Source organism: Rhineura floridana, chromosome 4 (genome assembly GCF_030035675.1).
Source record: "Rhineura floridana isolate rRhiFlo1 chromosome 4, rRhiFlo1.hap2, whole genome shotgun sequence".
Taxonomy (NCBI): Eukaryota; Metazoa; Chordata; class Lepidosauria; order Squamata; family Rhineuridae; genus Rhineura; species Rhineura floridana.
In genome coordinates, this window is record NC_084483.1 from 48,331,221 (window position 1) to 48,346,420 (window position 15,200).

The 15,200-nt window shown below is 40.4% G+C and overlaps 1 protein-coding gene across 4 annotated transcripts in view; it reads left to right on the plus strand.

The window, feature by feature from the left end:
• MCPH1 (microcephalin 1) overlaps positions 1–15,200 on the plus strand; it is a 176,847-nt gene that overhangs the window by 17,543 nt on the left and 144,104 nt on the right. For all 4 annotated transcript variants that reach the window (XM_061622909.1, XM_061622911.1, XM_061622910.1 and 1 more), the window contains exons 6-8: positions 1,405–1,545; positions 2,552–2,647; positions 8,480–9,466. In XM_061622909.1, the coding sequence (XP_061478893.1) occupies positions 1,405–1,545; positions 2,552–2,647; positions 8,480–9,466 (1,224 nt within the window). The remainder of the gene's footprint in view (positions 1–1,404; positions 1,546–2,551; positions 2,648–8,479; positions 9,467–15,200) is intronic.

The window sequence follows — 15,200 nt, forward strand, 5'->3', positions numbered from 1 at the left end:
TCCTGAAGCTTTTACTTCTGCTAGACTTAATGACCTGCCTTCCCATATTTATGTGGGAAAGTGTGCTGATACATCATTGGCTCTGAGGAACTATCCATGCTGTGATTTTTAGGTGGAAACTGTCTTTCTCTTCTGGATTTTTTTTCCTGGAATTTAGTCAAGTAATTGCCCCCCTTTTGGCCTCTTCACCTGAGAGATCAGTAAGTTTTATTAAAGGTATTAGCTGATAAAATTCCTGGAGTTTCTTTAGCAGTGGCAGTAGTAGATAAACCAGGAAGTAGCTGGTGAAAAGACCAGCTTGATCTTACCATCCTGCAGATCACCCTTGTTGGATTAGCATCGGTTGGTCATGTCACCTTATATAGTACTGCAAGGATAGCCAATGTGGAGACCTCCGTGTGGTGGTGGACTCAATAAGCCCCAGCCAGTATAGGCAATGGTCAGGGATGATAGGAAGTGGAGTCCAGTAATTTCTACAGGACACCACATTGAGTCTTCCTCTTGTATCTATTTTGTTCTTTTAGCAACTGTGACTGAATCTGTAATCTGCTTCTGAAACTGAATCTGCTTCAGCTTTAATCTGATGGCCACTTTAGCTGAACTGAATATCATCAAGAAGAATGTTGTAGAAATGGAAAAGATTCAAAAAAGGGCAACCAAGGTTATCGGGGATGGAGCAACTCCCCTATGAGGAAAGGTTGCAGCTTTTTAGTTTAGAGAAAAGGCAAGTCAGAGGTGACATGATGGAAGTTTATAAAATTATGCATGACATGGAGAGAGTGGTTAGAGAAGTTTTTCTCTCCCTTTCATAACATGAGAACTCATGGATATCCAATGAAACTGAGTGCTGAAAGATTCAGGACAGATCAAAGAAAGTACTTCACACAGCACAGAGGATTAGAAAAATTCATGGAGGGTAACAGTATCAAAGGCTACTGCCCACAATGGCAATGCTCTACCTCCACAGTTGGAGGCAGTATGCTTCTGAATACCAGTTGCTGGAAACTGCAGGGGAGGGGGAGTGCTCTTGCACTAATGATCCTGCTTGTGGGCTTCCCAAGGGCATATGGTTGGCAACTGTGAAAATTGTATGCTGGACTAGATGGGCCATTGGCCTGATCCAGCAGGCTCTTCTTATGTAATGAAGTGTACTAGGAGAGGATATGGCTGGTTGGTTTGAACCATGAACAAGAGTGTTCATGTTAAGAGGGGAAGATACACTGGAATACTTTTGTTGCAGGCCCCAACTTGTTTAGATGTGTTTGAAAACTTTATTCAAAATCTGTTGCTATGGCAGGAATGCTTTGTATAAATTTAGCTTTTCAAAATGTTACCTATACTCCAATATTTGTCCGCTATTGGATATCACATCCTCCTAGTAACTTATCATCTATAACTGTTTAGAGACGGATATACCAGTTCTATTCTTTGAAGATGATGGTTCACTAGTGTACAGCCCAGCAAGTAAAATCAAGTATCAGTGCAGTGCAATGGAGAGAAGGATAAAAGACATGAAGGAGAAAAGGGAAAATCTTTCCCCTACAGGTATGATGATAGATGTTGTGTGTGATTTGTGAAAGGACAAACATTTTATCTTTTAATTGCTGAAGTTTTCTGGGTGTTGTCACCATTTTGCAAGAATATACTGGAAAATGGAATACTGCCCCTTCCTCTCCAACTTTATGCTCTAAATTATGTTAGATTGTGTAAACCACCTGAGTTGATTGTCTGAGGTCTGTAGTTTATTAATACATATGCTCTCTATGCCCATACGTGTTGCAGTTTTATTCACTTTGCTCATATTGTACACAGGTATGAGCAGAGTTCTGTTAAACTTCAGGATAAGTAGTGTTGGGATGTGGGCTTTTCTTTGGACCCAAGAACATGTTATGTTTTAGTTCTTAAAGTATATTTTAATATATATTTTTAAATATTACAATTAGTATTTATTTTTCTGTTATGGCTGTTGCTTCCATAGCAATATGAAAAAAAACTAGAAACCATATGGATATTTACCATAAATTTGGGTGTGGGGTGGGAGGTTCATAGTGATATCCTTCCCCCTCCCCTCCTGATCTGCCAGAACATCTTCACTAATAATGCAAGATGTTAATTTCTTGGCAGGGATCTTCTGTATTTTGTTGCGTCAATATATTTTATACGTTGATGCTATGGATCATCTTTAGCTTTACAGGATTGGGTTGGGAATCAAGCTGAAACAAAACTTGGGCTGGCAAAATGTCTTTTAGGGTGCTGGCCAAGAATTGATTTAACTACTCTGAACTGAGGTTATGCATGAAGTGTGGGAATATTCTGCCTGTCAGATCCAGATTTAAGCTGTTGCTACCTCTTCACTGAGGATGCACGAGGCTCTCAGTATCTTTGACCATTTAAGACTGAACACTAAATGCATCTAAAATATTGAAAACCTATTTGAATCTCTAAATAATGTGTACATCTACACATTAGTATTTAACAAAGGGATTCATTCTAAGCCTAATCATGTATTGAAAAGCTAAAATTGAATTTAGCCAATTATTTGCATTTTTAGCTTCACAGATGTCTCAAGTATCTGATTCCTGTTATACTCCAGCAGTCAATGAACCAATTCTTGTTTCTACCAGTTCGACTTGTGTACTGTCAGGAGGTAAAAAAAGGAAGAAAACTTGTAAAACTAATATAGTATTGAACTTTACATATCTGTATTTTCTTTTTTAAAAATATATCTAAAATGTGTATATTGGTATTGAAACTTTCACACATAGAAACTTCATATAGTCATATATAAAATTTAAAAATAAATATTAAATATGGTCTCATATTAGATAGTGAATCATAAATAAAGTATTTGAGATTAAATTGTCTACCATGTATATGGCTTATTTCAAAGGCTTGCTTCATTGGATACGTATTGTGTGATCCTGTTTTGTCATACAAAGATGAAGAAATGCATGAAATGTTTTCCTGAAGAAAACTGAAAGACTTCTGTCAGCATGAGAGGGAAACATTAGGTGTTTTGGTGCTGTAGCATGCCCAGTTGTTAACACAAAAGAATAAATTACTTTTAGGCTCTGGCCTCTTCTTGTTCAGAACTCCACTGCCCCAAATTAATCACGGGCATTAGCTCTATGTACAGCAGCCTTTCCCAACCAGTGTGCCTCCAGATGTTGTTGGACCACAATTCCCATCTTTCCTGACCATTGGCAATGCTGGCTGAGGCTGATGGGAGTTGTGGTCCAACAACATCTGGAGGTACACTGGTTGGGAAAGGCTGATCTACAGGCTACTTGTGTGTAGATTGTGGCATGGTGCGCCAGGAGCTTTATAGCCCCACCCCTGATCTAGCATCTTCTCCTTGCAACAATTGTGTTGCATGCAGTCATGTGTAGAAAATCCCCAGTGTATAAGCTCATGTGTAGAAGCTCTGTATGATTGAGATAGCAGCCGAACTTACTTGTGAGCAAGAGGTTGCACAGTGGGATTTCCTTGCAGAGTCTTATGTGTAAAGTATACTTCTTTCAAGAAGCAGAGGGTAGAGTTAAAATATGGCCCAACTTAGCACTCTGTGGCCCTGCATGTGAGTAATATAACCATAGGGCTAATACAGGAATACCTCGCATTAACGTACTCAATGGGACCAGAGCGAATATGTAAACCGAAAATGTCCTTAAAGTGAAGCACTACCTTTTTAAACTTTTTTTACCTCTCCTTCATGCGGAGCCTCAAAGCCCCGCACTAAAGCCTCTGCTGCTGTGCTGCTGCGCCTCTCAGCTGATCGCGATCGCGCCTCCCAGCTGATTTGTGGTGGCGCGATCGCATCTATTTCCACCCCTACGCACTGTTAAGTGTCCGTAAGCGTGAAGCAAGCATACGTAAACAGGGGCATGGTGGAGTATGGAGTATGTCCGTAAAAGCGAGTATACATTAAGTGAAGGTCCGTATAGCGGGGTATTCCTGTATTGTATTTGAAAATGGAATTTTGATTTTGTGTTTGATATGCTGAAAGCATCTGAATTCTGCTGGCACACATGGATCATGTTTGGGGCTTAAAAAGTCAAGATATGAACAAGCCTCGTGCTCAGGCATGCAGCCCATCCCTCCTCTCTTCTCAGCGCATTACAGTTAAATCCAGATGATTTAAAGTAACCATAGTTTCCTGTTTTATCAACGGGAAACTGGTTAATTTAAGACTTCATGGCTTACCGTAGTGTGCCAAGAAGGGAAGGAACAGTGCAAGGGCAAAAAGCTTCTGCAGAACTTGGCTTAATAAGCCGAGATGCGATTGTTCAAAACTAACTGTACTGTATTTCATCTTATTGGGATTTATTTAAGTATTTTTATTTATAAAATGATTTCTACCCTGCGTTTCAGTCCTCAGCGGGTGCAACCGTTTCTCTTCACTCCCCAAGAATGCTCCTGGGGATATGTTTCATCATTTCCAGGAGCATTTTGTCCCAGAAACATGGCTGGGTTGCTCAAAACAGCTAAGCTGCCGCTCAAAGTGGCAGCAAGGTGGTGAGTTTTTTTCATAAAATAAAACATTTTAAAAACTGTTGCTGTTTTGTATTTAAAGACAACCTCCCTCAAAAATCCTTAGAATTTCTTTTGCCACCAAAAGCCATTATATATTTTCTAAAAAAAAACCAAAAAAAAAAACCCGCTTGCATTTTGCAGACAGCAAATGGTCCTCCAAAATTGAGGAGGATATTTGGCCCAGCTTTAATACTTTATTATGTTTTGACTTTTAAGTTTTGTAAACTGCCCTGGGATATAGGGTTTTATGCACATAATTTTAATTTGTTTATCTCCTGTGTAAGAAATTTTTTTTGTGAAGAAGTCTCTTCCAAGCAAGTCTGGTGCTGCTCTCTGTTTTACTACCTGAAGAGAAAGTATGTGTTCACATCTAACAATAAATCATAGTTTAGTGTTGTATGCATGATCCCTGGTCTCGTGTGCTCCCCACTTCCCTCTCCTTCAGCACAGCTATGAGGAAAATATCCAAAGCATTTACTCCCATTATCTCCTGACCATGGTTTGTTATGTCTGAACCTGGACAAACTGGTTAGTGTTAGCTATGGTGTATTGAAACCAGCCAACTTCATACTTTGCTTAGTGATCCTTTTTTCAATCAATTGTAGTTAGCATTTACCATAGCTCCTAGTTTGGACATAACAAACTATGGCTGAAACTGAACCCCGACAAGACCGAGGTACTGCTTGTGGGGGACAAGAGAAGGTTGGGAACCGTTGACCTGAAGTTCAATGGGGTGAGTTTACCCCTAAAGGACCAGGTCCGCAGCCTCGGGGTTGTACTAAAAAAGAATTTGAGGAGCACATTGCTAAGAACATAAAAACCAACAACAAAAAATTCTATAAATACATTCAAAGCAGGAGACCATCTAGGGAGACAATTGGACCCTTGGATGATAAGGGAGTCAAAGGTGTACTAAAGAACGATAAGGAGATTGCAGAGAAGCTAAATGAATTCTTTGCATCTGTCTTCACAGTGGAAGATATAGGGCAGATCCCTGAACCTGAACTAACATTTGCAGGAAGGGATTCTGAGGAACTGAGACAAATAGTGGTAACGAGAGAGGAAGTTCTAGGCTTAATGGACAATATAAAAACTGACAAATCACCGGGCCCGGATGGCATCCACCCGAGAGTTCTCAAAGAACTCAAAGGTGAAATTGCTGATCTGCTAACTAAAACATGTAACTTGTCCCTCGGGTCCTCCTCCGTGCCTGAGGACTGGAAAGTGGCAAATGTAACGCCAATCTTCAAAAAGGGATCCAGAGGGGATCCCGGAAATTACAGGCCAGTTAGCTTAACTTCTGTCCCTGGAAAACTGGTAGAAAGTATTATTAAAGCTAGATTAACTAAGCACATAGAAGAACAAGCCTTGCTGAAGCAGAGTCAGCATGGCTTCTGCAAGGGAAAGTCCTGTCTCAGTAACCTATTAGAATTCTTTGAGAGTGTCAACAAGCATATAGATAGAGGTGATCCAGTGGACATAGTGTACTTAGACTTTCAAAAAGCGTTTGACAAGGTACCTCACCAAAGGCTTCTGAGGAAGCTTAGCAGTCATGGAATAAGAGGAGAGGTCCTCTTGTGGATAAGGAATTGGTTAAGAAGCAGAAAGCAGAGAGTAGGAATAAACGGACAGTTCTCTCAATGGAGGGCTGTAGAAAGTGGAGTCCCTCAAGGATCGGTATTGGGACCTGTACTTTTCAACTTGTTCATTAATGACCTAGAATTAAGAGTGAGCAGTGAAGTGGCCAAGTTTGCTGACGACACTAAATTGTTCAGGGTTGTTAAAACAAAAAGGGATTGCGAAGAGCTCCAAAAAGACCTCTCCAAACTGAGTGAATGGGCGGAAAAATGGCAAATGCAATTCAATATAAACAAGTGTAAAATTATGCATATTGGAGCAAAAAATCTTAATTTCACATATACGCTCATGGGGTCTGAACTGGCGGTGACTGACCAGGAGAGAGACCTCGGGGTTGTGGTGGACAGCACGATGAAAATGTCGACCCAGTGTGCGGCAGCTGTGAGAAAGGCAAATTCCATGCTAGCGATAATTAGGAAAGGTATTGAAAATAAAACAGCCGATATCATAATGCCGTTGTATAAATCTATGGTGCGACCGCATTTGGAATACTGTGTACAGTTCTGGTCGCCTCATCTCAGAAAGGATATAGAGTTGGAAAAGGTTCAGAAGAGGGCAACCAGAATGATCAAGGGGATGGAGCGACTCCCTTACGAGGAAAGGTTGCAGCATTTGGGGCTTTTTAGTTTAGAGAAAAGGCGGGTCAGAGGAGACATGATAGAAGTGTATAAAATTATGCATGGCATTGAGAAAGTGGATAGAGAAAAGTTCTTCTCCCTCTCTCATAATACTAGAACTCGTGGACATTCAAAGAAGCTGAATGTTGGAAGATTCGGGACAGACAAAAGGAAGTACTTCTTTACTCAGCGCATAGTTAAACTATGGAATTTGCTCCCACAAGATGCAGTAATGGCCACCAGCTTGGATGGCTTTAAAAGAAGATTAGACAAATTCATGGAGGACAGGGCTATCAATGGCTACTCGCCATGATGGCTGTGCTCTGCCACCCTAGTCAGAGGCAGCATGCTTCTGAAAACCAGTTGCCGGAAGCCTCAGGAGGGGAGAGTGTTCTTGCACTCAGGTCCTGTTTGCGGGCTTCCCCCAGGCACCTGGTTGGCCAATGTGAGAACAGGATGCTGGACTAGATGGGCCACTGGCCTGATCCAGCAGGCTCTTCTTATGTTCTTACTTGATTCCAAGCTGTCCATGGAGGCTCAGATTTCGGCTGTGAGCCGGGCAGCTTGGTACCAACTACACCTTATACGTAGGCTGCAACCCTACCTTCCTGTTCATCAGCTCCCACTGGTAGTACATGCCCTGGTCACCTCTAGATTAGATTACTGTAATGCACTCTACGTGTGGTTACCCTTGAAAATGGTCCGGAAACTACAACTTATTCAAAATGCGGCGGCTCGATTACTCACAAACAGTCGTCGCCGGGGCCACATCACGCCAGTGTTGTTCGATCTGCACTGGCTTCCAGTTGTTTTCCGGGCCCAATTCAAGGTGTTGGTTTTAACCTTTAAATCCCTACACGGTCTCGGCCCAGTTTATCTAAAGGAGCACCTACCACGCCACCAATCATGCCGCCTGACAAGATCGGCCACACAAGGCCTTCTCTCAGTCCCGCCAACCAAAGCAGCTAGGTTGGCGGGCACTAGAGAGAAGGCCTTTTCAGTGGCGGCCCCCACCCTCTGGAACTCCTTCCCACAAGATCTTCGGCACATCTCTTCCCTGAATATGTTCCGCAAGGCCTTAAAGACCTGGCTTTTTCAGTAGGCTTTCGGGACTTCTGGGGAGGCTTAATATTCTTCTGTTTTAAATGCCTCCTATTATGTATTGTTTGCTATTATAATTTATATATTTCACTGTATTTTTATATTGTATTCTGCCATATTTATTGTATGTACGTCGCCTAGAGTGGCCATTGGCCAGATAGGCGACACATAAATTAAATTTATTATTATTTATTATTATTATTTTATAACAACAAACCATGGCTAGGTGAAAACAGAAGCAGATGCTTCTAATCTCTTCACCACTCAGCTAGATAGGGGGGGTACACAACCCTAAGGAATGTACACAAACATGAGGATTGTGCATGTTCCACTAAATATGGTTTAGTATTCAGCCAATGGATGTAAACTAGAGAATGTTACGTGTACCTAATCCCATTGAAATAAGTGATACTTAGTGCTCATTCTGTTTAATTCAATGGAACCTAGAGAAACCTAAACTTTCCTAGATTTTGACCTGTTAGATAAATGATTGAATAGAGCTGTACCTAAAATTCATATTCATTTCTTTGAATGATAAGATGCTTCTTGTTTTCTGCTTTTAATATAATGCTGTTGCTTTTTGCTTTTAGGAGACAGCAGTGACCACTTAAACTCAAGTTTCACTAACTTGTTGAGAAATTCTAAAAGCAAGAATCTTAGAAAGGGATCTACCAAATGTGTGCTTGAAGTTGAAAGCGTCACAGATGTTTCCATGGGTGCTTTAGGGAGTTCTCCGGTTTCCACAGGTGGCTCCAAACATACAAATCCAAGACAACCTAGTGGCAAACATTTAAGAAAAAAAGTGTGCTTGGAAGGTGACTTACTTCCCCAAATGGCAAAAACTGAAATGTCTTCTGCACAGAAACATGGTGATAGGAATGATTGGTTTACCACCACAACTGGAAATTGCATTTTTCAGGCAAACAATGATTACAGAGTTTCTCCAGAAAAAAATGATCACTTGGAAGTTGCTGAAAGTAGGAGCAACAATTGCTCAAATTCAGAAATTGATTTACCTTCAATTAATCCAACTCTTTCTCCAGGAACAACTGATTGTTCTTCCACTTGCAAAAAGCAAAAGAAACCGAGGAGATCGAGTCTTCGACAGAATACCTCAGTGTTATCTGAGAGTGATTCTCAAAGTGAATTCTTGAAATCAGTGCTCACCCCTGTTGAGTCTACTAAAGACCAAGATACTTCTTTCGAAGATTATTTTTCACCTTCTAACCTTAATAAAAATAAAATAAGAGTTAGCCTTCCTTTTCAATTCCTGCAGAAATCAGAGGGTCCTAATGGAATGGTTTGTAAATATAGCCATTCAAGAAGTAATCCAGAGGCAATGTTGCAAGGGTCAAGTAAAACCGGTGCAAGTTACAGCGAAAAGAAGAAACGAGTGCCTGAGACTGAGAATGCTAAAAGTAGTGACTGCATGCTGTCTTGGAATAAAGAAAGTGCAACTATAAACTGCATGTCAGATTGTGAAAGAGACACTATGGAGACCCCAGACTGTCTTCTAAACCCCAGTATTCATGAAAGGATTTCCACAACCAGTATCAATAGATGTTCTCCCACTCCTGGTAAGTTGCTTCAAAGACGTGAACATCCAGAGCGATCACTGTGAACTATTTAAAAATACTTGAAAATCTTCATTCCAAAGTGCAGATTGAGATATATAGTTTTTTTGAAAACTGATTCAAGGAAGAAAACTTCTGTGTGCATGGTATCAATACTAGTGGAAAAACTGCACTAAAAAATACTTTCAGAGAGTCCCGATTTGGAAAATAAATGGAGTGAAATATCTGTTGCATGCAGCTGAAAATAGGAGGCTTTTTGATAGTATTTTATGTGTACTTTTGTAACCACATTGTACGTTCGCTTAATACCAACAGCCTTTTGAATACTTAGAATGGATTGTAAAATGCCTCTTAATGTCTAACATAGGAGAAAGATTTCACATCAATGGTAAATCACTAAGGGAAGAATTATGTATTTTAAATCTATTACATTTATAGCCCACCTTTCCTCCAAGGAGCTCAAGGTGGCGTACATGCTCCTGCCCCCTCCATTTTATCCACACAACAACCCTGTGGTGTAGATTAGGCTGAGAGATGGTGACTGGCCCAAAGTCACCCAGTGGGCTCTGTGGCCAAGTGGGGATTTGAACACTGGTCTCCCAGGTCCTAGTCTGATACACTAACTACTACACTGTACTGCCTCAAGTCATAATAAATAATAATAATAAATTTTATTTTTCAGCTGCCTATCTGTCCGGGTTAGGGACACTCTAGGCGACGAACAACAGAATAAAGCAATACATATACATCAACATAATCAAATTTTAAGCTAAAGAAACCATCCGTTAATTCAATTATAACATAAATTAATCTGTCCCAATCTTGTAGGCCTGCCTGAACAGCCAGGTCTTCAAGGCTCGGAGATAGCTGGACAAGGAGGGAGCATGTCTGAGATCAAAAGGGAGGGAGTTCCAGAGGGTGGGGGCCACAACAGAGAATGCCCTCTCTCTGGTTCGCACCAGCCTAGCTGTTCTCACCGGTGGGACCGAGAGAAGGTCTTGCGAGGCTGATCTCGTCAGGCGGCACAATCGGTGATTCTGGAGGCGTTCCTTCAGATATACTGGGCCGAAACCGTATAGGGTTTTAAAGGTCAACACCAACACCTTGAATTGGGCCCGGTAGACAACTGGTAACCAGTGAAGATCTAATAACACTGGGGTGATATGCTCCCAGCGACGGCTATGCGTAATCAAGCATGCCGCCGCATTCTGTACCAGCTGTAATTTCTGGACCGTTTTAAAGGGTAACCCCACGTAGAGCGCATTGCAGTAGTCTAAGCGAGAGGAGACCAGGGCATGTATCACCTGAGGGAGCAGGTGAACAGGAAGATAGGGACGCAGTCTCCGTATCAGATGTAATTGATACCAAGCTGCCTGGCTCACTGCTGTAATCTGAGCCTCCATGGACAGCTGGGAGTCAAGTATGACCCCAAGACTGCGGACCTGGTCTTTCAGGGGTAAACTTACCCCATCAAGCATCAGGTCAGTAATTCCTAATTTCCTTTTATCTCCCACAAGTAATACCTCAGTCTTGTCGGGGTTCAGCTTCAGCCTATTCTCTCCCATCCATCCACTTACGGATTTCAGGCACTTGGACATGGTGTTCACAGCCAACTCTGGTGAGGACTTAAAGGAGAGATAGAGCTGAGTGTCATCTGCGTACTGGTGGCACTGCAGCCCAAAACTCCTGATGATGGCTCCCAGCGGTTTCACATAGATGTTGAATAGCATGGGAGAGAGGATAGAACCCTGTGGCACTCCACAATGAAGAGGCCAAGGGTCTGAAACCTCATCTCCCAATGCCACCCGTTGCTGCCTATCCGAGAGTCATAACCTGGTATAGAGGGAGAGTGTGATCTTGGGGGCTGTCCAACAAACAAAGGGGCTTTGGATCCATCAGTATCATGCCTGTGGAGCTTTCCACTGGCAGAGATGTCTACTGATGGGAAGCACCTCGTTGCAATTCTAATTCCCTCCCTCCAGGGATTAGGATTACTGTATTAGACATTTTGCTGTCTGCAAATAGTTACTTCTTGTTTTTAAAAGTAAGTTTGACTGTTATAAACGGTCATGATTTAGAAAGCTCTAGAATAGTAGTGATCAGAATTTCTGTGCAGAACTAAACAATTTCAGCATGTATTTTTTAAAGCTGGTATATGAATCATGGGGGAAACTACAGCATTAGAATTCATAATTATTGTGTGCAGTAGGGCCCCACTCATACGGCAGGCTACATCCCTGACCCCCACCGAAAAGTGAAAATAGCCAGAAAGTGGGACATAGCCTGAAGCCTGCTGCTGCTCCGGCGCAATCAGGTGGAGCACGGGGAGCTCTAGCCGCTTTGCCCCTGAAGCTCCCCGCGCTACAGCTGATTGCCCTGCTGGCACTGTACTAGCAGAACACCACAAAGCAGGGCGCCAAGAAGCGGGGCTCTACTATATATTATTTTGTAAGAATGTGTTTCTTACAATGCAAGTTAAATTGTTCATCAAACTACTGACATTTCAGGCCTCGAGTGAGTACCTGGAAGTAGTTTTGTGGCCATTTTGAATGGGACATTGTTTTATGTTGATTAGGATTAAATGTTTAGGGATTACATGCTTCTGTAACTTCAAGGAAAATACAGTGCATACGATGTATATGGGAAGCCGTTTAGCCATATAGAAGTGAAGTAAAAGTGGCAAAAATGGATGATTTGCATTTAAATCTGTTTTGTGAAGATTTTGTAAATGACTCTTGAAGAGAATTATTGCCAACTAAAAATGTGTGTGCTGATTAAAAAAATGTAGTTTAAATCCAGACTATCAGCATGAATTACTTAATTCTGTAATGTAATGTAGACGGTAGTTTAAGCAGTCATTAAATGTAAAATAATTTGTTCTAGTAAAGAGGAAGCTTTTTTAAAAGTCCATGTCTCCTATTTATACAGCAGACCTTCTTAACAATTGCTTCTGGTTAGCCTTTGGGCCACAGTGAAATGTTAACTTCTTGTTCTTGATTTCCCAGCATTTCACAGTAGTGAAATTTAAGTAACTTCTTTCCAAGTAAACATGCATAGGATTGTGCTATAAGTTTGCAATTCTAAATGCACATAATGGCCTGATCTTACGCATATTTATTAAAAACTACATTTTACTGTGGCCAGTTGAGCTTATTCCCAAATAAGTATACAGTAGGGCCCCGCTTACCGGTGCTCCGCTAATGCGGCGGCTTTCATTCCCCGTTTTAAAGCCGATTTTGCCGTTCTTGCGGCATTTTCACGCGATGTGCCCCATTATACTCAATGGGGTTCCGCTTTACGGCGATTTCCGCTTTACGGCGGGGGTCCGGAACAGAACCTGCCGTATAAGCGGGGCCCGCCTGTATATGAGATTACAGACTTAAGAAGTATACTCCTTCGGTATTCTGACAGAACTGGAGCAGGAGCAGGTTTGGAAGAGGAATCATTATACATGTAGTCAGAGTAAACCTGGTTGTGTTCATTTCTCAAGTCAATCAGCCAGAATTCACATCTTAGTTTTATGCTGAGAAACGTGATATGCTGCATGTACAAAACAGCAATCCTACTTTACAGACATCTAAACTGAATATAACATTTTCAGCAGTGATATGGGGCAGATTTTTTTTCTGTGCGTCATTTTTCACAAAATAAATTCCATTTCATAAGTGCATCAGTGACTGAATAGATGCCAAATGCATATATAATATTAGGCAAGCTTGGCAGTTTCAAAATTATAGCTTTATTTACTAGATTCAATAAAGATGCTAAATTAGATCACTCCCTAGGGAATCATCAAATATTCCGATGTAAACTGGCCAACTCAATTTTTTCCTGCAAGAGTTATTAGCTGACTGCATTGAGCCTATTATTTGATCTGTAGCATAAATGTAAATTTCTTACATATGAGTAAAATCACTGAAGAACTTCTGTATAGGCTTTGTGACCTGTTGGAAACTGAGATTTTCAAGATTTTAGTCTTAGCCTCTGATTTTGAATGCTTCAGAATAGTAATACGAGATTAAGTGGCTTCATTGGCAATTACTTCAGCTATCATTGAAGCAAAATATTCTATAACATGCAACTCTCCCTGATGTTTTCTTTTAGACTGCCATGTACATCACTTTGTAACATAATGAACACAAGCGATATTTCTTAGAGCTGGTTCATGATTGTATGTAGAGGCCCTTCACAATTATACTTTATTAACATTGGAGCTAATGTGGAGTGTGTTCTTTCTACACCACATCAGTAACATCTGAAACTCTGGATCATGTAGGAGGATCATAGAAAGTAGAGTTGGAAGGGATCTATAAGGCCATCAGGTCCAACCCCCTGCTCAATACAGGAATCCAAATCAAAGCATTTCCAACAGATGGCTGTGCAGCTGCCTCTTGAATGCCTCCAGTGTCGGAGAGCCCACTACCTCTCTAGGTAATTGGTTCCATTGTTGTATGGCTCTAACAGGATGTTTTTCTTGATGTTCAGACAAAATCTGGCTTCCTGCAACTTGAGCCCATTATTCCATGTCCTGCACTCCGGAACGATCGAGAAGAGATCCCGGCCCTCCTCTATGTGACAACCTTTCATGTACTTGAAGAGTGCTATCATATCTCCCCTCAGTCTTCTCCAGGCTAAACATGCCCAGTTCTTTCAGTCTCTCCTCATAGGGCTTTGTTTCCAGTCCCCTGATCATCCTTGTTGCCCTTTTCTTTTTTTTCTTTTTTTTTTTAATAATTTTTATTCAAATTTTTCAAAAAACAAACAAAACAAAGTCAAAAAAAATAACAATACCACAACAAAAAATAAAAAATAAAATAGTTGACTTCCGATTTGTCGCAGATCAGCTATAAGTATACAATATACATCAAACCTGTCCCTTAATATATACATACAGAATCCCTTTTCTCCATAGGCTGTCTTAATTAATCGTCAAATCCCAATATCATCATTTTATTTTGATCTTTCAACAAAAAGTCTAAGAGAGGCTTCCATTCCTTAAGAAATGTATCTGTCGATTTTTCTCTAAGTAAACATGTCAATTTATCCATTTCTACTAAGTCCATTAATTTCAATAGCCATTCTTCCATTGTTGGTGTTGATTCCATTTTCCACTTTTGTGCATATAATAATCTTGCTGCCGTAATCATATATAATATTATTCTTCCATATTTCTTTTCTATTTGTTTATCCATAAAACCCAATAAAAAAAATTCTGGTTTTGATTGAATATTTATCTTCAGAATTTTTTGCATCTTCCTACCTATCTGTGCCCAAAATGATTTTGCCTTTTTACACAGCCACCACTTATGATAAAATGATCCTTCTTGTTGTTTACATTTCCAACAAACATTAGAAACATTACTATACATTTTTGACAACTTTTCTGGAGTCATATACCAACGGTACATCATTTTATAAAAATTTTCTTTTAAGATTATAGCATAGTGTAAATTTCAAGCCTTTTTTCCACATATTTTCCCATTGATCCATTTGTATGTTATAACCAAAATTTTTTGCCCACTTTACCATACACTCTTTTACTTGTTCTTCCTCCATATCCATTTTCAATAAGAGTTTATACATTTTCGCAATTATATTTTCATCATTTGTACACAATCCTATTTCAAAATCAGATTTACTTATTTCAAACCCATACATTTTCTTATCTATTTTATATCTTTCTAACAATTGTAAATAGGCAAACCATTGAAAACTATATCCTTCCTTTGTCAGTTGT